Source organism: Neopelma chrysocephalum, unplaced genomic scaffold (genome assembly GCF_003984885.1).
Source record: "Neopelma chrysocephalum unplaced genomic scaffold, ASM398488v2 Primary Assembly neopelma1_65, whole genome shotgun sequence".
Taxonomy (NCBI): Eukaryota; Metazoa; Chordata; class Aves; order Passeriformes; family Pipridae; genus Neopelma; species Neopelma chrysocephalum.
Genome location: NW_020897722.1, coordinates 219,755 through 240,834, shown reverse-complemented (window position 1 = coordinate 240,834; position 21,080 = coordinate 219,755). Strand labels below are relative to the sequence as shown.

The 21,080-nt window shown below is 46.2% G+C and overlaps 1 protein-coding gene across 2 annotated transcripts in view; it reads left to right on the top strand.

Annotated features, from left to right (window-relative positions):
• XPO6 (exportin 6) overlaps positions 1–21,080 on the top strand; it is a 54,508-nt gene that overhangs the window by 12,101 nt on the left and 21,327 nt on the right. For both annotated transcript variants that reach the window (XM_027683549.1, XM_027683548.1), the window contains exons 2-8: positions 3,053–3,143; positions 4,804–4,916; positions 7,591–7,788; positions 10,345–10,504; positions 10,823–10,900; positions 16,416–16,869; positions 19,992–20,118. In XM_027683549.1, the coding sequence (XP_027539350.1) occupies positions 3,053–3,143; positions 4,804–4,916; positions 7,591–7,788; positions 10,345–10,504; positions 10,823–10,900; positions 16,416–16,869; positions 19,992–20,118 (1,221 nt within the window). The remainder of the gene's footprint in view (positions 1–3,052; positions 3,144–4,803; positions 4,917–7,590; positions 7,789–10,344; positions 10,505–10,822; positions 10,901–16,415; positions 16,870–19,991; positions 20,119–21,080) is intronic.

Sequence of the window (21,080 nt, the reverse complement as noted above, 5' to 3'; positions counted from 1 at the left end):
TGATGCCTTGTGAAGATGAGGCAAACCGCCATTACCCAGAATGTCTGTAGTAAATTCTGCTGCTGATGGTCCTGACTTTCCTTGGAAACCTTTAAAAATGTGATGCCTTAAGCCCCCTAATGTTTTTATTTTTCTAATTTTGTAAGCCTTATAAGTTTTATAGGTAATAGAAGTAGATTTTAGAAACAAACCCCTTTCTCCCTCCTCCCTGTAGCACCCCTTAGTTTATACGTTCCTTAATCCTCTCACCCCATTCCATACCCCCCATATCAACCCTATTCCCATATCCAGTAGAAAATGTTTAGTCTCTTAGTCAAGGCAAGCCTGTCTTGTTTGGAGAATGCTTGTATCTTGGCCTAAACCGCAGGACAGAGTCAAAGAACTGGATGACTCTGCTCTCTGTACCCCGAAGATGATGAAGGATGATGAAGAGGGGGTCCCAAAAAGCCCCCCGACCCAATTCCAGGAGGCGGGCCAGGGGGTGGACCAGGCCAAAAGTTATAGGGTGGACACACTTGGGATTGGCCAGATATTGTTATAAATGTAACATCTCGGGCACAGCCGGGCGCGCGTCGTGTAACATCTCTTGCCTTGGCACTATTAAATCCTTTCCTTATCTCACCCCAGCTAACGGCTCCTAGATTTTTTTCCTTAGCACCAGCTGAGCAGGCATCAATGGAATTTGTGCATGTCCGAAATGGCTGATTTTCAGAGCAGAAACTGAACTGCACCTTGCTGGTTCTGGCTGCCCTTGGGTGGGGTTTTGTCCTGAAGCAACCCTTAGTACCTGTGCTGCTCCGTGCCAGGATTCATGGCATTCTCTTCATAACAGTGGTGGTGCTTTCCTGCCCTTTTCCTCAATGCAGAGTAAACACAGAGCCCTAGAAGAAGGCAAACTCACAATAACATGAGCAGTAACAGAGAAAATATTCCAGCAGGTACAGCCACAGGTCCTCCAACAGCTCTACCTTGATTGGAGTCTCACTCCTCTACTCTGGGCTGTCTGGGTACAGTGGTTTTCCCCTGCAGCTCGTTATCTCAGTGGCCTCATTAGCAGGGCCTTTGCTGGTGAGGTGGGTGGTCACCACGTGCTCCAGGACCTGGTTAACTTGAGGAATCCCCAAAGGCATCAGCAAACACAGATCCTTTGTAACCCAGCCCATGGCTAGAAGAGGACGCACATGCTGTGCCCACAGGTAGGGAAGACCTGGGAGGCTCCTGCTTGCAGAGCCAATCCTGGGCTGGGTTTTGGTTACTTCAGACAATTTCTCCTTCTTCACCTTTGGCCTCTGGGACAGCTGGGACAAGTCAGACAAGAGAAGAAAACAATCTTGAGGTCATGCTGTTTCTTTGTGCCCAAGTTGGCCTTGGCTGCTGGACAGCCTGGGCATTTTGCATTAAACGTTTGTGTTGTGCTCTCTGGTTTGTTTTTCTGCTTTTGACACGTTGAACATCACGATGGTGGTGTTCTGCTATGAAAGATTAAGTGTGTTCCTAGGAGGAGGCTCTGTCATCTTCCAAATCTCAGTGCTGAAGTCAGTGGAGGACGTGACAGATGCTCAAGATTTATGAGAACTCCGTAATTTATTTCCAAAAGTAGGAAATAAATCTTGAGTCTTGGAAAAAAAATCCACTTATCTCAACTACTCTTCCTGAAGAAGGATTCAGTTAACTCTCCAGAGATGATGGAGCTCTGCCATCCTGTGAAGAACTGAGAGTTCTCTGTGAATTGAGGTGATCTTGATCTTTTCTGGTGGAAAGTGGAGTGCGAGAACAGGGGGAATTTGCGTCAAACTGATCTACCCAAGGTTTGGAAACTTCTCCTGGGGGGTTTGCCATCTCTCTGTTGGAGAGCTCTTGCTGTTGAGTTGGTTTTCCTGGGGGCTTCATCTAGTGGGGAGGCTCTGTGTGGAAGCAGGAACTAGCAGGAGCCTGGGGTGTTTCTCAAGTTGCCTCACGTGCTCATCTCTGCTGAGGGCTGGCACACATGGTTTTTGTTTCTGTTTTGGCGTTTTTTAAGGCAGAACTTTCAGTTTTCTTTAATAGTTGACTTTGTTCCTGTGCAGAGGATGGTTGGGGCTCAAATCTTGATGCGTTTATTAGCGATAGAATGAGTTGAAAACATGAGAGGCACAGCTAATGGTGTGGTCTGTACTGTAGCAGGACTGTTTCTAAGGCTGGTACTTTCCCAGAATAAAATCATCCCAACTCCAGAGAGCTCCAGAACTATATTGACCCTGCAATGGTTGTGTGCTAATCCTGATAACTTTATTTAGAACTTAAAAACACTGAGCTATAACTGATGATTTCCAATAATAAAAGCTAAATTTGAGGATGGGGGGATGTTCCTCTTGTATCAGATTACTGAATACTTGTATATTGCTTTTCCAAGTGCGGGAAATTCCCTAATCTTTCAGGCTTCTACTTCCTGAGCAGCAGGATGGCACCAAGGCAGAGACAGGAATAGGTGTCAGGGGTCACAGAATCACAAAGTTGTTGAGGTTGGAAAAGACCTTCAAGATCAAGTCCAACCTGTGCCCGATCCCCACCTTGTCACCCAGCCCAGAGCACTGAGTGCCACATCCAGTCATTCCTTGGACACCTCCAGGGATGGGGACTCCAGCCCATCCAATGCCTGACAACCCTTTCTGTGAAGAAAATTCCTCTTGATGTCCAACAAAAGTCCTCTCAAAGTTCATGCTTCCTGTCGTGTCATGATATTTATTATTTAAACATCTGAAAGGATCTTTATTTGAGTTTGCTGTCTTAGTGAGAACTACTTAACTAACTGAAAATGACTAAAATAACGCAATTGTTGCCATTAGTTAATGGAGCTGAGCAAATGGTCCTTCATGGCCAAAGCTTTCACTTGCAGTGGACGAATCATGTTGCTACTTGGCACCAATGAGCAGTTTGAATTCCAGGTTATTTTGCACTCTGCCTCCTGCTCCTGTTGGTTTTTGGGTGCATCCATGACACCTAATGCCCACCTCCTGAGTACGAGTCAGAGTGGGAGTTAGTTTTCACTCTTTCCTTAAAATGTCGTTCCCAGGCATCGGAGGAGGCCTCGCTGCGGGCTCTGGAGAGTCTGATGACAGAGTTCTTCCACAACTGCACGACGAACGAGCGAAAGCGCGAGATAGGTGAGTTCATGGTGCTTCTGGGCTGGTCCCCTTGGTGTTCTGTGGATGGAAGAGCTGTGTCTGATCCTGAACCCTCTCCTGCTGATGTAGGACTTGAAGGCAAGGTTTATCTAGCTTGGGTTTCAAAGGACCCGTGGCAGGTCCTGTAAATGTGACATTTTTCTCTGCCTGTACGTTGTTGGATTCTGTGTCCTGGAAAACCACTGCATAGAGATGGAGCATGGATTTCAGCACTAGGAATGCAAAGCAGAAGGCTGTGCTAGTTAATGGGAAGTGACAAGCAGGAATAAACAGCAAGGGTTCACTTTGGCTGGAGTTATTAAATGTGTCCTGAAAGCCAGCAGAGATCCTGCAGGTGCTCTGGGTGTCAGTGGTTGGTGGCTGTAAAGAGTCAGGTTCCTTTTATTCTCAAACAGCCACAGAGATGCTCCCAGGGCTGGAGCCCCTCTGCTCTGGAGCCAGGCTGGGACAGCTGGGGGGGTTCACCTGGAGAACAGAAGGCTCCAGGGAGACCTGAGAGCCCCTTCCAGTGCCTAAAGGGGCTCCAGGAGAGCTGGAGAGGGACTTTGGATGAAGGCCTGCAGTGACAGGACAAAGGGGGAATGGCTTCCCACTGCCCAAGGGCAGGGTTAGATGGGATATTGGGAAGAGATTCTTCCCTGTGAGGGTGGTGAGGCCCTGGCACAGGTTACCCAGAGAAGCTGTGGCTGCCCCATCCCTGGAAGTGTCCAAGGCCAGGTTGGACGGGGCTTGGAGCCACCTGGGCTGGTGGAAGGTGTCCCTGCCCATGGCAGGGGGTGGAACAAGGTGAGCTTTAAGATCCCTTCCAACCCAGGCCATTCTGGGATTGTTTTGTTTCTGCTGTCTTTAGTGCCAAAAGTATGATCAGCATGAAATCCTTGTCCCAGAAATCGTCCCACAAATCCTGTACAAAATAAACAACTAGGCAAGGCTTTTGTTTTGTTGTGTTTTTTCCCATGGTGGAGATCTGCTGTGGAAAAGGTGTATCCCTCATTTTCCTGCTTAAATTGCAGGAAAGAAACAAATTGATTAAGCTTTAAATTTGCTTAGCCTGTAGAACAGCCCTTATGGCTTTTCTTTTTGGCACATTGTCACTGGATGTGAGATGCCCAAATCCTTACCTGAGTGTTCAGAGAGGTTCTTGAAACACTGACCTTCAACAAAGCTCTTGAAGCAATTGCTGTTAGAGAAGGTGGTTTTAGAACACTGTGTGTGATCTAACGTGTTCCTACTCTTCCACAGTGCCCTGAAATCACAACTTTTGACTTTTGTAGATAAAATGGTAATGCTCATAATACAATTTTTGTGTGATTTGTTTTAATATTCAGCTCTTAGTCTGCTGTAGTAATTATGTCAAAACTGCTTCTAAAATAACACATCTATTTTGTTTTCATTAAAGTCTCTTGTTAGATTGCTTTTAATACTTCAGAGTGTGATTTTATTGTATTTTTTTACTCCTCCAGATTGTTTGAACCATTCCCTGAACATGGAGTCTCTTCCATGCTCAGTGTGTTACTGTGCTCTCACTACACACTGTTAGGGATTTGCTTACAGCTTAGGAATTTTAATGTAATGTTTTACATTGAAGTAAAATTAAAACTGAAGTAGATTTTAAAATAATACTTTATTTTTTTTGCAGAGGAGCTTTTAAATAACTTTGCCCAGCAGATTGGAGCCTGGAGATTCTGCCTGTACTTCCTGTCCAGCACGAGGAATGACTATGTGATGATGTACAGTCTGACTGTGTTTGAGGTGAGCTCTGAGCTCTTCCCTGCTCAGTGCATCTTCTGCCTGGTGCAGTTTTATCTGGCAATCGATTTTTTGGGGGAAATGTTTGTCTAGAATGGCAGCCCTGGTAAGTACAGAGATAAAGGATGCTATTATTGCTCTCTGCTAGAGAGGTTGCTTAATGGCAGGCTAAGAGTAGGGGAAGATGAATCTTTGTACACAAATTGAAGAATTCATTTCCTGGCATCTCTAAGTACAAAATTACCTCCAGTTTCAGAGGCTGCTTTAGTTTCTGCACGATGCTTTTAAGGGTGTTATTGTTTTTATACCCTTTTTATGATCAGAAATATGTGTGTGATTACCTGCTACAAGCTCCTGCAGACTTTAATGCTGAGAGGGAAGAAAAAGATGCTTTTATTTTTCTGACATTTCGTTGTTGTGGTTGATGGTCTTGAACTACATCCTGCAAACTTGTGCTGGTTGTAGAGGTGAGGTCTCTCTTAGGTGGCCACATCCCACCCTTCACCTATTTATAAAAGAACAAAATTAGAGTTAAAAGCCTCAATATTCATCTCTGTGTCTACTGGAAGAAACAAAAGTATTCTTTGAACAGCTCTGTTGTATCAACCGATTTCTCAAGTGACTTTCCCTAAGGATATCCTGGGGTTTGGTCCATGTCACACCTCACCCTGGTCCAGTTGTGGCCTCTGTTGTGTTCCTGCTGGGTGGGCACTCTGAGCTGAGCTTCTGAATCAGAGCTTATAGCCTTTGCAGTGAGCCACTTTTTAGGTAAAACAAACAACTCTGCTCTTAAAGTTGTGTTGGTTTGACACATTATCTATGTTGTTGTTGACTTCTTTACTGAAATATTCACTTTATTTATTAGGGATTGCACAGAGAGTCTGGACTCGATCTGCAAAATCAAAGTGATTTGCCTTCCACTCAAAAAAGGGGTGATGGAGACAAATGGCATGGGAATTGTTCCCTGCTCTGGGATGGGTGTCCCACAGCAGCAGCCTGCAAAAATTAAACTGATTTTCATGAAGAGAAAAACAAGTGCAGGGCCGGGAGTTGGACTCCAATGATCCTTGTGATCATCGTGTGTGGATGTCCCTTCAACTTCATAGCTGAATTTTGTTTACTGAGCCTCTGCTTCCCTGGGAGGGGAAAAGAAAGTAGGACTGAAAAAAATTAATTGTACCCAGAATAAAGAAACCACTGTCCAAGTATAGAGTGAGGGACAGAAATCCACAGCCCAGCTGAGGGATTAGGATCTCTCCATGGAGGAGCTGGAATTTCCAAAGTTAACTGCTGTAGAGCTGCACGTTGAACTGGTCCTCAGAGCCATGGTCAGTCACAGTCTGCAGCTTCATCCATCTCCAGCTGTCCATGAGTGCTGAGTCAGTCAAAGGGTGTGTGGAAACACAAGGATCATTCCCAAAACTTCCTGAGGATACTGTATTTTCTAGACTGTTTAGGAAGTTAACAGTGAATCTGGAATAAAACTCCTCCTGGACCCCTTCCAGATAAACCGTTTTCACCTCCTGCTTTTGGAAAAGAAAACATCTTTCCCAAAACATTTGTAGGTGGAGAAAGCTGCCACTGTCAGGTTGAAGGAGTAGGACAAAACACAGTGATCATTAAAAGATAGATATTAAAGCTAAGGCAACATCCAGTTTTATTGGGGCTTCTGAAACTCTCCTTCTGGACATACATCGAGGAACCCTCAATTGCTTGGGTCATCGTTGTTCTTAAGCAATCCTTTTGGATCTTCTCTGCTAGAAAACCCCAAAACCAACTTCTTTGGGGAGTTCATGTATAAATATCCCTGTGTACCTCTCTGCTGTGAAGTGGTGCCTTTGTACAGAACATCCCTGCTGTGGATGTGCCTCAGTAAAAGCCTCCTCTGTAGGTTATTCCAGGAGGCTCAGCTCCTAATGCTCCAGAGCCCCTAAATGGGATCGTAGCATGGCAGGGAAGCAATTTGCAACTGTGCCTTCCTTTGGAATTTTTCTGGCTTTAAGTGGACTAAAAGCTTTTTGTTGCAGTGGTGCCTTGTCACTGCCAGGCAGTCACTGCAGTGACCTTCCAGCTCAGCTTCAGGACACCTGGGTGGCATCAGAGTCATCTGAAACCGAACTTGCTTCGCTCTTTTTCTTTTCCTGCTTCATAGGAGGCTGTGCTTTGCCCTTTAAAGGGGAAAATCTGGATGTCCAGGGTTAAAAGATAGTGGAAATAGTTATATGACTGCCACTTAGTGCTGCTTGACCAAAAACCAGTTAAAGTGGTGACATGCTAATGCTCTGTCCCTGCATGATGTTGTTCAGCCTCAGGAGAAGAGGAGGCTCTGGGGAGACCTTAGAGCCCCTTCCAGGGCCTAAAGGGGCTCCAGGAGGGAAAGAATTTTTCCCTGTGAGGGTGGGGAGGCCCTGGCACAGGTTGCCCGGAGAAGCTGTGGCTGCCCCTGGATCCCTGGAAGTGTCCAAGGCCAGGTTGGACGGGGCTTGGAGCAACCTGGGCTGGTGGAAGGTGTCCCTGCCCACGGCAGGGGGTGGAACAAGATGAGCTTTAAGGTCCCTTCCCATCCAAACCGTTCTGTGATTCCCTGGTTCTGTGTGTCCACGTTCTCTCACTGTTTGAGTTCAGTGAAGCACGTCCAAGGTGAGCTCATCTGGGAGGTCTGTCTGTTCTTTTCCAGAACCTGATCAATAAGATGTGGCTCGGGGTCCCATCCCAAGACAAAATGGAGATCCGCAGCTGCCTGCCCAAGCTCCTGCTGGCCCACCACAAAACTCTGCCTTACTTCATCAGGAACAAGCTCTGCAAAGTCATCGTGGACATCGGCCGCCAGGACTGGCCCATGTTCTACCACGACTTCTTCACTAACATCTTGCAGGTAAGAAGTCTGTCCATGAACCAAACCCATTTTTCCCTCTGGAAACATCATTTTGTTTCCTCGAGTAGTGGCTTCCCCTGATGAAGGTGAAGTAACTACATGAAAACCAAAGTTGCTTTTTAAATTCCTTTTCCTTTTTAATTTTGGGGTAACCTTTAAATTCCTACAGGTTACGTGTCTTTCTAGTTATGTGAGTGAAACAAGTATAAACTTTGAATTTCAAATATTATGGGGTAGTTCTTGAAAATACAGGAGTTGTGGGTTGTTCTTTAAAGAAAAAAGTCAGTAAAACTATGGATGTGTCACTGGATGATTTTCAAAGGTGAAGTTTCTCAACGTGGCTGTTGGAGATTTCTCACCCAATAGCCAAAGATACCCTAAAATCTCAGGTACCTCATTGTGTAAAGTCACTAATGGAATGTTGGTGGGGTGTTTAAGAAGGTTCTTGCAGGAAGAGTCAAGTATGAATCAGAGGATCCTGACTGAGACAGTGCCATTAATTGGAATTTTGATTGTAATTCAGCATCTTCCCAGGGAATCCTGAGCCAGGTTAAGAGCTCACTGCTGCTGGAGCCTGACCAGGCTGGTGTAAACCTCTTTGGATTTGAGTATTTTGTCTCCAGGTTCCTTAAAGTTGTTCCTAATGAGCTTAAAAAGGCTGAGTGTAAACTGAAGTGCTGCACGTTTTTTTTCTGCTGACATAATGACATGATTTGAATGCAGCAAAGCCCACAGCCAAGGCAGTGATTTAAATCCAGGTCCTTGAGTGTCAGGAGTTTATTTGCTAAGGGAAATGGCTTTAGTATTAATTGCAAAGTTTAAAAAATACTAGTCTGCAGAACTTGTTACTAACTGGTGTAATCACTCCTCAGACAGCTTCCTGTGGTGTAACATGCTGCAATTTTTGCCTGAATTGTCAGTTTGACACTAAATATTTTGAGATGACTGTCTATACTTGGTTTTTTTGCTGTCATTTCACCTGGATCTGAACTGAATTGCTTCCTGAGTTCCACTGGCCTTTCTAGCACTCTGGGGGTTATCTTAAGGGATTGCAGAGCTCACTTTAGGAGTCTATTTATCCCTAAGCCTCTCCTTCTGAACTCAGCTATGGAGGGAAATGTTCTCATAAATTAATTTATGTAGCAGACACATTCCAAAAATGTTCAGAGAAAGTGGAAGAAAAGCACTAATAGTGAATTCCAAGGCCTGGAAACAATGAAGAGGAGCACAGGAGCAACATGACTTGCTTTTAGAATTGCAGATGAGTCCTGTCTCAAGGCTTTTTTTTTCTGAGATCATTTGAAGCAACTGTTTGATTATTTAGCATTAAATTGTATCTCAGTACTCTGAATAGTCTCCAAACCTTTTACTGATCCATTGCAGGGGTGGAGAAGAAAAATAAATTGGACTATTCTGCTGTCATTATGCAAATCCAGTCATTCTACATGGAAAGTGCTACTTCCTTAGGGGTTTCAAATTTGTTTTAAACAGTGTCAGGGCCTAGTATTGCTCAAACTTCTGGGATTTGTCAGAAAGTATTCAGAGAGATGATGTTCAGCCTATTCACAACTGACCAACAAGTTGTGTGTTTCATTTAGTTCTTCCCCTGGCTGCTCCTGTGCCATGGGCCTTCCTTTCCAAAAGCCAAGCTCATGTACACCTGGATGAGGAGCTTTTGGATGGGCTCTTTTCTCCCCAAATATTTCACCAAACTGTGTCTGCTTAGCAGTGTTAACTCAGCCTGGCTCTGCTTTGGTGGGTCAGGGAGATTAGGACCAAAGTCAGCCTGTATTACAGAATTATGACTTCGAGGCTTAGTTTCAGTAACTGTGGTTGGCTTTGGAGTTTTTTCTCCCAGAGGGAGTGGTGCATGAATCACTTTGGATGTTTCAGGTTAGCAGTGGAGAGCAGAGTTGTCCTTCAGCTGGAAGTAAAACTTTGTCCCATTTGAATGAGTCTTTCATCAGTGGCTAATGAAGGCAAAAGTCATCTTTTTTCCCAGTCCTATTCCAGCATGTGGTGGAAGTTACTCTTTGCAGAGTAAACACAATTCCCAGTTTGAGGTGCAATTCAGGTGCAAGGAGAGGTCAAATCCCCCTGCTGTGTTGTGGTGGCATCTGATCCTGGCTGCAGCTTTTGGTGTGTGTGGGGAGGGCTGGTATTTTTAGTGGGAAGCTGATGGTGCAGGCTCCTGAGCTGCAGTGACAGCCCTGTTGTGTGGAGACACTGCTGGTGCTGAGGTGATTCTGAGAAGTGATGATGTCAGCAGAAGGAACAAACTGTTACTGGTAAACACAGAATGTGTGCAATGGCATTATGAAAGCTCTCTTGAAACCCCAAGGATTCCCATGGGGCTTGAACTGTTGCAACATCACAGATTGCTGTCCGGGGAAATGGAATATCTGCAGTTCTCCCCCCTCAACATGCAGCTCTGCAAACTGCAGGAGCTGAGACTCCCCCAGTCTCGAAGCACTTGTCAACTGTGAGTAGTGCTGTCTGTGAGCAGTGCTGACAACTGGGTGTTGTCATCACGTGTTGCACTGGTGTGTTCCTCAGCTAATCCAGTCTCCTGTGACCACTCCCCTGGGGCTGATCATGCTGAAGACGACGTCGGAGGAGCTGGCGTGTCCCCGCGAGGACCTGAGCGTGGCCCGCAAGGAGGAGCTGCGCAAGCTGCTCCTGGACCAGGTGCAGACAGTGCTGGGGCTCCTCACAGGTACGAGTCCTGCACCAACACGTGGGCTGCTCCTGCAGTTTGAACACTCAGCTCTACCCTGAGGCACTTGGGGCAGCTTAATACGAGCCAGCTTGTGTAGCAGAGCAGGCACAGAGCTCCATATGTCCTGTCTGTGAAGAGGGATGGAGGTTGTCTTCTCTTAGTGAGCCCAAAGAAATTACTGAGTGTTTTTACACACAGTGTTCCTTCTCACAGCACTAAAAGTGTGTTCTACTGAAGTCCTCTTGCGCTCTGTGCCGTGGTTGTTAGATCAGTTTGTCTTTAGCAGCCTGTTCTGAGAAATCTCTCCTTGGCCAGGTATTTTGGAGAGCATCTGGGACAAGCACAGTGCCACTGCTGCCACTCCACCACCATCCCCCACTTCAGGAGAAAGCGGTAAGGAAAACTAAGCTACAAGGTGGTATTTCCATGTACTTAAACCTGCAATATCACACACAGATTCCTTCCTTTACTGTCTAACGTCTTGTAATAACCCTTTCCTAGAGCTTTTCATAGGCCACCAAATTCCTGATTGGAAAGAAAAACCCCTTACATGAAGAAGCAGTTTCCACTGCAGGAGATGCCCCACTGCAAATGTCACCTCAGTGAACAGGGCACAGAGAGCTGCTTGTTGTCATCAGAGAGCAGAAAGCTTTGTGGAGTGTCAGTGCAAAATGCTCTAGTGCCAGCGAGTTGGAATTGTGGAATCATTAAGGTTGGAAAAGCCCTCTCAAATCATCAAGTCCAGCCATTCCTGAGGGCTGACAGCTGAGTAGCCTGTGTACCCCAGTGCCACATCCACATGGGTTTTAAATCCCTCCAGGGATGGGGATTCCACCACAGCCCTGGGCAGCTGTGCCAGGGCCTGACCACCCTTTCAGGAAAGAAATTTTCCCAATACCAAATTTAAACCTCCCCTGGCACAACTTGAGGCCGTTTCCTCTCCTCCTGTCCCTTGTTCCTGACCCCCACCTGGCTGCACCCTCCAGTCAGGGAGTCGGAGAGAGCAGCTCATTGTGCAAGTTTGTTTTCTACCTATTCCTGTTAGACTTTTGTGTGGGTGTTTATCTGATCTAAACTCATTTACATATCTATTTCTTAGTTACATTCTCAGTGGAGAACATATGTTTGTGTCCTTGTACTTGGCACACATTTCACTTATGTTTGAGACCTTAAACAGTGAATTAGGAGTTGCAGATCACCTCCCTGTGGCCAGATCACACCAGTCAGATTTAGACACTTGTTGTTAATGTTTTGGTTGGTATTAAAATGTTCACATTGAAGTTTGAGCAAAATTTCAAGTGCTTCTTTCCTGTAGAAGAGCTTAAGTCATTTTATATTTATATACAAAACATAAACTGTAATGGGAATAAATATTTCTCTAGGTTGGGAGGGGAGTGGATTTTGCTGTAGGTAGGAAGAGTTTGAACAAGAAATATTAACAGAAGAGATCAAAACTTCTAGTATCACTTGGCAGTAGTGAAAGTGGTGCTGGGAGAGGGCACTAGTGGAACAAAGTCTGGGCTGGTTGTCGTGGAAGCCTGTTTGAGATGTCCCTCAGTCCCTTGGGGCTTGTGCTGAGGCAGCTTTTATCCACCTGTGTGTTCACCTCGTGACTTGGGATCGTATTTCTCAAACTGAAACTAGGCTGCATTTCTGTCCTGGGCCTTCCCTTTCTCCCCTTTCAGGGAAAACAAACAAACTTTTTACTCAGAGTGTTTTCAAGATAATTGCTCAGAATCAGGACCACACCGACAGTTCCTTTAGATGTTCAGGTTTCGTTTCACTGGGTCCTGCCTGTGCAAACTTGTTCGTTTGAAACTTTGTTTTATTTTTCTGTGCTGTGTCTTAAGCACTCTCTCCATGTTAAAACTGTTGGTGCTTCAAGTTCTTAAAGTCACAGACTCATGGAATCATTACAATTGGAAAAGACCCCTAAGACTGAGTCCAGTCTTTAACCCAGCAAGGCCACCACAGACCACGTCCCCAAGTGCCACATCCACATGGCTTTTGAACACTTCCAGGGATGATGATTCCACTGCTTCCTAAAGGAGAGCCAATTGCTTGCCCACTTTGTGTGTTCCCTGAAGGACTCCATTCATGCAGCACAATCCTCCTGTTTACTGGTGACTCTAGAACTTCTTCATTGCTTAGATGAAGCCACCACCCTTTTCTCTATACATTCAGGTGAAATTAGAGCTGTTCCAAGAGGCAAAATAAGCTCCAGAGTCCCTACAAATGTTTAATATCTTCCATCAGAGCCCAAATCTCTTCAGGGTCTTGGAAAACCTTTCTTTGCTTCTTTTGCACGGGGAAGCAGAGTGAAATGGTCCCTTGCAAGTCTTGCACAGGTTTTAAATAGTACTTGAAGACAGACTCATTTCTCATATCACTTAAGCAAAGGAACTCTGATAATGTCCCACGTTGGAAAACATTTGAGTTATTGCATCAGTATAGCATTTACTCAGCAATAATCTCAGCTTCCAAATGTTGCCTTTGCATGATTTATAGCACATTTCGTGATGAATCCCTGCCTTAGGCATATTCACTGACGGATGGCAAACAGATGAGTAACAGAAATGTTTGGTGCTGCAGAGCCAGGCCCTGAGAGTTTTCTCCTTGAGCATCAATGCAGCTGATCCTGTAAATTTGTCGCCTGTTTGCAAAGACACTTAAAATCCCTTAAACTCAGAGCTTCAGTAGTTTAGCTGGGTGCAAAGCTGGGAGTTACAAGGACTGAATTTTTTTCTGGTGTTAGTGGATTAAAAGGTGAGAATCTTTAATTCTCATTGATTTATTTGGAGTTTGCTTGACATTTAAAACAATCACAGAATCCCAGACTGGTTTGGGTTGAAGAGATGTTAAAGCCCATCTCATTCCACCCCCCTGCCATGAGCAGGGACACCTTCCACCAGCCCAGGTTGCTCCAAGCCTCGTCCAACCTGGCCTTGGACACTTCCAGGGATGGGGCAACCACAGCTTCGTTGGGCAACCTGTGCCCTCATCACCCTCACAGCCAACAATTTCTCCCCAATATCCCATCTATCCCTGCCCTTTGGCAGTTGGAAGCCACTGCCCCTTATCCTGTCTCCTCCAGGCCCTTATCCCAAGTCCCTCTCCAGCTCTCCTGGAGCCCCTTTAGGCCCTGGAAGGGGCTCTCAGGTCTCCCTGGATCCTTCTCTTCTCCAGGTGAACACCCCCAGCTCTCCCAGCCTGGCTCCAGAGCAGAGGGGCTCCAGCCCTTGGAGCATCTCTGTGGCCTCCTCTGGACTCTCTCCAACAGCTCCGTGTCCTTCCTGTGTTGGTTCCCCCATATCTGGAGGCAGCTCTGCAGGGGGGTCTCACCTGAGGGGGCAGAGGGGCAGAATCCCCCCTCCCCTGCTGCCCACGCTGTGGGATCAGCCCAGGGCACGGGGGGTTTCTGGGTCCCAGCACACACAGCCAGGGCATGTCCAACCCCTCACCCACCAGCACCCCCAGATCCTTCTCCCAGGGCTGCTCTCAATCCATTCTTCCCCCCCCAGCCTGGATTTGTGCTTGGCATTGTCCTGACCCTGATGCAGCACCTGTGCTTGTCCTTGTTGAACTTCATGAGGTCTGTAAAAGCACAGTGTGAGCAGCACCTGCCCTACAGCATCTGCAGGGGTGTGAGTGTCACCATGGGGCTGCTTCAGGGAAAAGATTAAAGTGCAGGGTTGTCTCACTCAGCCAAAGCCACATGATGCCTTTGGTTTGTGGAGAAAGAAGCAAAGGTAAGGTGTGGCAGGGAGTTATCAATTTATTGATGTACGACATCAATCTTGATGAGAAATGGAGACTTAGGAGGAGTCATCATTCAGGCTCTTGGGTACTTTGGAAATAGCTCAGTAAATCATACCTGTTATTTTTGTACTGCTCTTTGTTGGGTCGTTTCACTTTCATGAAAGAATCACTCAGATTTTCTGAGAACTTCAAATTCTGTAGTGTAGCAAGTGCCAGATTTTTAAAGAGACTGTTTGTACTCAAGGAAGAGAACTGTGTTGAACAACCTGAGGGAAGGTGAGTTTCCAGCAGGTGGAAGCTTGGAGATTATGGGCAGCATCTGTGGGAAGAGCATCCTGGTGTCCCTTGGATTCCATAGAATTTTCAACAAGGATTCTCATTAAAAGCTTTTGAGAAAGCAAAGGCCATCAGGGATAAGGGAGTGTCTGGATTGCTGATGGATTGGTTAGAGGAGGGAGATGAAAGGTGAGTAGAAATGGTGCCCTCTTGCTGTGAGGGGGGAGCTCACCCTGGAGCAGGCAGGTTTAACTTCTGAGCATCACACCAGATCATCCTACAGAAAATTCAGATCAGTAGCAGTCAAAAATAGGTACCTGCTGTGGTTCTCTGTGGAATTAAGGCTGCACCACCTCGAGTAGTGGCTGCAGTTCTGCTCCTCCTGTATCAGTAGGGACAGAGTGCCAATGAAAGCTTTGTGGAAGGGTGGTGAAGGCAATTGAGGGGTTTGAGTGGCTTCCCTGTAAGTAACAGCAGAAGTAGAACCTTCATTCTGTCGAATTGAGAGTGAGGAACTGCTGCAGGAACCTACAGAGTGACATGTAGAAGATGAGTACAGAGGTTATTTCTGTTCCCTGTTTGGGTGCAGGAGGCAGAAAGTGAAACTAGCACTGACATACCCCAAACAAACCAGCTTTGTGGTGAAGCTGTGGAACTGTCACAGGATATTGCAAATATTCCATTTCTGTGGCTTCAGTTGGAGAGTGGAGAGAGTCATGGAGGATAAATCCTGAGGCTGTGTAGAATTTTTCCGAATTTTCTCTTCCTTGGGAAGCCTTTGTCACGGGGTGGTTGGAGGCTGGGGACTGTGATCTGTGCCTGCTGGGGATTTTGGTCACTGGGAGAAGGTGCTGCACCCAGGGAGCTTTTGGTCTGACACCAGAATATCTGCCTTTACATCACCCACAAGTGTCATAGGGAAAAAGAAGCCTCTCTGCCAAGGTTCAGTGTAACGTGGATGTGCCAGAGAACTTGTGCCAACCTTGTGAGGGGGGAGAATTTTATAATAGGTTTTTAAAATCCACCCTGTGCCTTTGCTGTTTTCCAAAATACTGTCTGAGTGTCCTTCCTAGCGAGGCCAGAAGGGTTGTGTGAAGCTAATTCCTGAATACAGAAATCACCAGTTCATCTCAGACCAAGTCTTTGTGACTTGCTGACTCGTGCAATGTTCTGAGTTGGAAGGGATCCACAAGGATCATCAAAGTCCAGCTCCTGGCCTTGCACAGGGCAACCAGACACTCTGGTGGGTTTTGCTTTCCAGCTGTGTTCCCAAACAACTTATGTTTCTTTAAAAAGTAGTCTATGCAGCAGGGGGGGAAGATGTTGGAAAATTCTTTTAACTTTAGCAAAATAGTGTTTGATCCCTAAATCAGTGATTAATATGTACTAGCAGACATCTTAGTTTTGAGAACAAGGATTGTGTGTCAGGGCAAAGAATGATATGAGAAGTACATCATGACCTGACCTCGTACTTGAGATAGTCTCAAGGATCTTCTTTAGGGGATCTGTAACCATAAAAGGGAAATCTGGCAAATGGGATGTTCCTAAATGACCACCAAAGACCCTCAAAAGACCCTTGCTCATATCTAAGTAAGTCCACAGAGATGACCAGCATATATGCATGTATTCAGGAATAGGATGAATATGTAAGAGAAGTGAAATATGTATATGTTTCTTGACTATAATCTGGTGTGTTTGGTTGCTGGCCATGCACGTTTTGTGGAGCTATCCCTGTGCTCCCAGCACTGAATAAAGTAATGGTGGCTTTCTAACCCAGCAAACTGATTGGAGAGTTTATTCCCTGGTTGGCTGTGCCAGCTGGGACTGGCAGTGTGAATGTCCATGCCCTGATTTCCACGTGTTCCTCCCCCAGGTGACCTGTTGAGTAGCCTGTTGCAGAGTCCCAGTGCAGCCAAACTCTTGAACCAGCCAATCCCCATCCTCGACACAGACAGTGAATATATCTGTTCCCTGGCACTGGAGTGCCTGGCACACCTCTTCAGCTGGATCCCTCTGTCCACGAGCATCACCCCCTCCCTCCTCACCACCATCTTCCACTTCGCCCGGTTCGGCTGCGACACCCGCGCGCGGAAGATGCCTTCGGTCAACGGCAGCAGCCAGAACTCGGTGCTGGGGCAGGAGCGGGGCCGGCTCGGGGTCCTGGCCATGTCCTGCATCAACGAACTCATGTCCAAGAACTGTGTGCCTATGGAGTTCGAGGAGTATTTGCTGCGGATGTTCCAGCAGACTTTCTACCTCCTGCAGAAGATCACCAAGGAGAACAACGCGCACACGGTGAAGAGCCGGCTGGAGGAGCTGGATGAGAGGTGAGAGCAGCCGAGCAGCCCAGTGCCAGGGCCTCGTGCTTTCTGAAGGACTGTCTGGATTATTCTGTGGTCATGCATGGTGTGTCTAATGGCCTTTTTTTCAGAGTGCTGTGCTAGGGGAGCCAGGCAGAGAGGTAGGTGCCCACAGGTGAGGTTTGGTAAGGGGCTGACTTTGCTGAGGGACCATGGGGGCACAGGTTTGTGTTCTTTCCTGTCCTCTTCCTCCCCTGCCCCCCGTTCGTTGCTGTTTGACTGCAGGTCTGAGGTGGCACAAGAGCTGAACCTTTTGTAACATCACGGAAGAGGCTCAGTGAGGTGAAGGTGCTGCAGTGTCCCCTCTCCTGGTCGGTGTCTGCCCTCCTTCTCTGCCCAAACTCAAACACAAAGTGGGGATGTATTCTACCAGTCATGACTTGAAAGAAAACAGTAGTAGTTTCCTGTCCTTCACTGAGCCATGACCATATTTGATTCTTTTTTATTTTTACTTCTTTTAAACCAAAGTACAGCTTGGGGAGCTCTGTTCAGTGGCTCCACCCCTGAGGTTGTCCACATGCTTGACTGAAGGCAGCAGGGAAGCAGCAGCACTTTGAAAGGCTGCATATTCTCATTTTCAAGAGAGTTACTGCCATCTTTTGTTCCCTGAAGCAGCTCCACTCTTTTATATCCAATATTCCTGCTTGTAGGAGAGAAGGTGAGATTTGTCTCGCTGTTGTGCTGAGTGGCTGAACCCTTGTGTTGGCAGGGTGGTGGAAGAGGTGGTGATTTGGTGCTGCTGCCAAGGAAGGCTGGTGCTGACATTGGCAAAGAGGTTGCAACTGTGTGAATGTGCTGAGTGTCTTACTGTGGGTATGTGGTGGTGGAAATAAATTCCCACACAAGAAAAAAAAACATTTAGACAAAGCTGTGGGTCCGTATGCAGAGAGCACTTGGGTGTTTCTTCTGTAAAAATCTTTTTCCATGTCTTCAGGCACACAAATAACTTTGGGATGGCAAATCTGGATTAAGAGGGAATTCTCCTTCCTCATTTTTGTAGTAGCTTGCTCTGACTCCAGTGTCACTCACTTCCTAGAGATGACATGGGTAGGAACGTGCCACCTTTTGTGTACAAGATATATGCACAGAATCCAGGAGTTCCCATCTGGACTTCAGAAAAGCTTTCCTGGAAAGCCCCAATCTCATATTTAACTGTGTTCTTTCTTCTGTGGAAAGTCTCAAGCAGCCTTTGGGGCCAGTTTCAGTGGAAGCTCTGTGGCTGTGTTGGCCTTGGCAGAGATGGTGTTGGTGTATCGTTACGTTCTGCTCCTTAGACATGTTATCCCCAGGGCTTGGTGGTGTCAGTAATTGTTTATTCATTGCCAAAGTCTGAAATAGGAATGGAACTAAGATGTTCTGGAAGCTGGAAGAACCTAGCTGGCTTCTGGAGGAGTGGAGCTTTCTTTTCTCCTTGTCTTTTTTAATGTCCAAAACTAAACTTACTGCATGAAAATGTCACTTCAGCTTGGACTAACAAAATCCTGAACAAAATTGGCACTGAAGAAACCACCTTCTGTAGATGGGTGTCCTCAGAACCTGCAGGCCCTGGGTCCCTTCCTTCCCTTCCTCTCGTGGTGCTCGTTATTTTTGTTCTGTTAAAGGATCAGTGTGGTCTGAGCACTTTGGAACTGCCAGACTAGCCCAAAAAAGAGTTAAGTTTACACTGCCTTTTCTTTGTTTGTGTTTGGCTTTGAAGATCCCAAAATATGGGAAGTGGCTACTAAGGATCCAAGCAATGGCTCGGTGGTTGGAGAAGGGGCTTTAGGGCTGGCAGAGCTCAAGGCAAGGAAGAATTTCACTGGTCTTAGGTCACAGCTTGTTTAGAAAATAAAAATTAAAAGTATGAAGGATGTGTTTGAGTCTGGACTCTATTTCTTTTTGCTGAATTTACTTTTGAAGTGTTTGATCTGTGATCAGGTGTGTTCAGTGTCTTCTTGTCAAGCAGACAGTGCCACATAAAAAAGGAACTGAATCTTTTTTGCATATTCAAAGTAGTGTGTGGTTTTGTAGGCTTAGAACAACCCCCAGTGCTGCAGCTCTGGGTTAGCTGGAAATGCCTCTGTCTCTTGAGGGAGTTTTTGTTAGAAAGAGAGGGGATTCCCCCCCCAAAAAAAACCCAAGGAGTTTGCAGAAGGGAAGAGCAAGGCAGTATAGTAAAACCAGGCTGTTTATGCATGTCTGAAACTGTGCTAAGCCCAACTTTTGTTTAAAAGAAAAACCTGAAATACTTTTGCAGTGGGAAGGATGGGCTTACCATTGGGTTGCTGGAGATCTCACTGTGTGTGTGTGATGCTGCAATGGAGTATTAAACTTTTTCTGTATGGATGGATTTGAAGATGGTTTTTTACCTTGATAAAGCTCACGTTGTGCCGGGTGTGTTCTTACTCCCCAATAAAAGCTCACCCCATTGTGGGCTTTGCCCTTTTTCCCTCTAGAACCTTCCGTGCCTTCACTGAGGTCGTGCTCTCGCTGCACTCCCTGGAGTTTTGGGGGCAGGTTTCTTTTGAGACGTGCACTCTGTCCATCCATTGACTAATTCCATGCTTCAGAGGAAGATTTCTCTACAGCCCAATTCAGTCACAAGCCTGGGCTCAGCTCAGGAAGTCTTGGATAGCTGCACTGCAGAAGGAATTGTCCTTTCCAGCTCCCAACTCTCCCACACCTCGTGTAAATGTGACACTTTATTGCTAATTCCTGCATTAACTTCCTGTTGGATTCCTCAGCGGTGCAGTTCATCTCATTTATCCTACATCCATCAGCAAGACCACCTTTGCTATTAAATTACTTCTCTAGGGTGGGGAGATTGTGCTTATTTGCAGGCCTGGTTGAACTTGATGATATTTATCTGAATATTAAAGTTGCTTTTGGCAGGACTGTCTGTTCTGCTGTTTCAGGTGTTAAAGCAATGAAGGGTTGCCCGTCCTGTCAGTAATTGTTGTAGGGCTTTATATTTCAATTGTTCTCCTGGCTGTTAATTGTAACTTTCTTCTTAGCAAAAGGATTTTGAGTGACTTTTATTGCTGCTTCAATGAAATTGCTTTTCCTTGTGGCATCCTCCCCGTTTTCTCAGTTTTCTCTTTTCTTTGTAGCTACATTGAGAAGTTCACAGATTTTCTCCGTCTCTTTGTGAGCGTCCACCTACGAAGGATCGAATCCTACTCTCAGTTCCCAGTGGTTGAATTCCTGGCACTGCTGTTCAAATACACTTTCCATCAGGTACAGCCCTACACTATCATTTTTCCCAGCCTGTTCTATTGTCCTGCTCAGCAGGGCCAGCTTGTTTGCCCCAGTTAAAAGCAATTATTACCTTGTCTTACTGGCACTTCCCCAGTGGTACTGGGGACTTGGAAATGGCTTCATGTGCTCTTGGATTGAGCTGGAAACAGAGGTCACATGTAGTTACCCTGCAAGAACAACTTGTTTGATGTTTAACTTTGCTTCTGCTTTAATTTTTTTCTAGTCCTTGGAATGGACAATGCTGTCTGGAAAAGTCTCTCTAACTTTCTTGTTTTGTGTTTGGGGATGTTGTTCTTTGTCCTGAATCTGTGACTTTCTTGTAACTTCTAGTATTAAAAAAAACCCCAAACCCTTTGGCTTTTGGTCCATGTTACCTTGCTGTAGGAGCTGTCACAGTGCAGCTCAGCCCTATGTACCACACACAAGAATAATGATAAGGAAACAGCTTTATAAAATCACAGAATCATGGAATGGTTGGGTTGAAAGGGACCTTAAAGTTCAACCCATCCCACCCCCTGCCATGGGCAGGGACACCTTCCACTAGACCAGGTTGCTCCAAGCCCTGTCCAACCTGACCTTGGACACTTCCAGGGATGGGGCAGCCACAGCTTCTCTGGGCAACCTGAGCCAGGGCCTCCCCACCCTCACAGGGAAGAATTTCTTCCCAATATCCCATCTAACTCTGCCCTCTGGCAGTGGGAAGCCATTCCCCCTTGTCCTGTCCCTCCATCCCTTGTCCCAAGTCCCTCTCCAGCTCTCCTGGAGCCCCTTTAGGCACTGAAATGGGTTAATTCTGAGCCCAGCCTTGTAATTCCTGGGTTCCTGCCCTTGTAAAAAAGCTCTTGGTTATCTTTTGACAGCTCTAAATCTCTCCAGTGACATCTTAGAAATGTGTCAATAAAGCAAGAAGATGTTCTCATGTACTGAAGTACATGTGAACT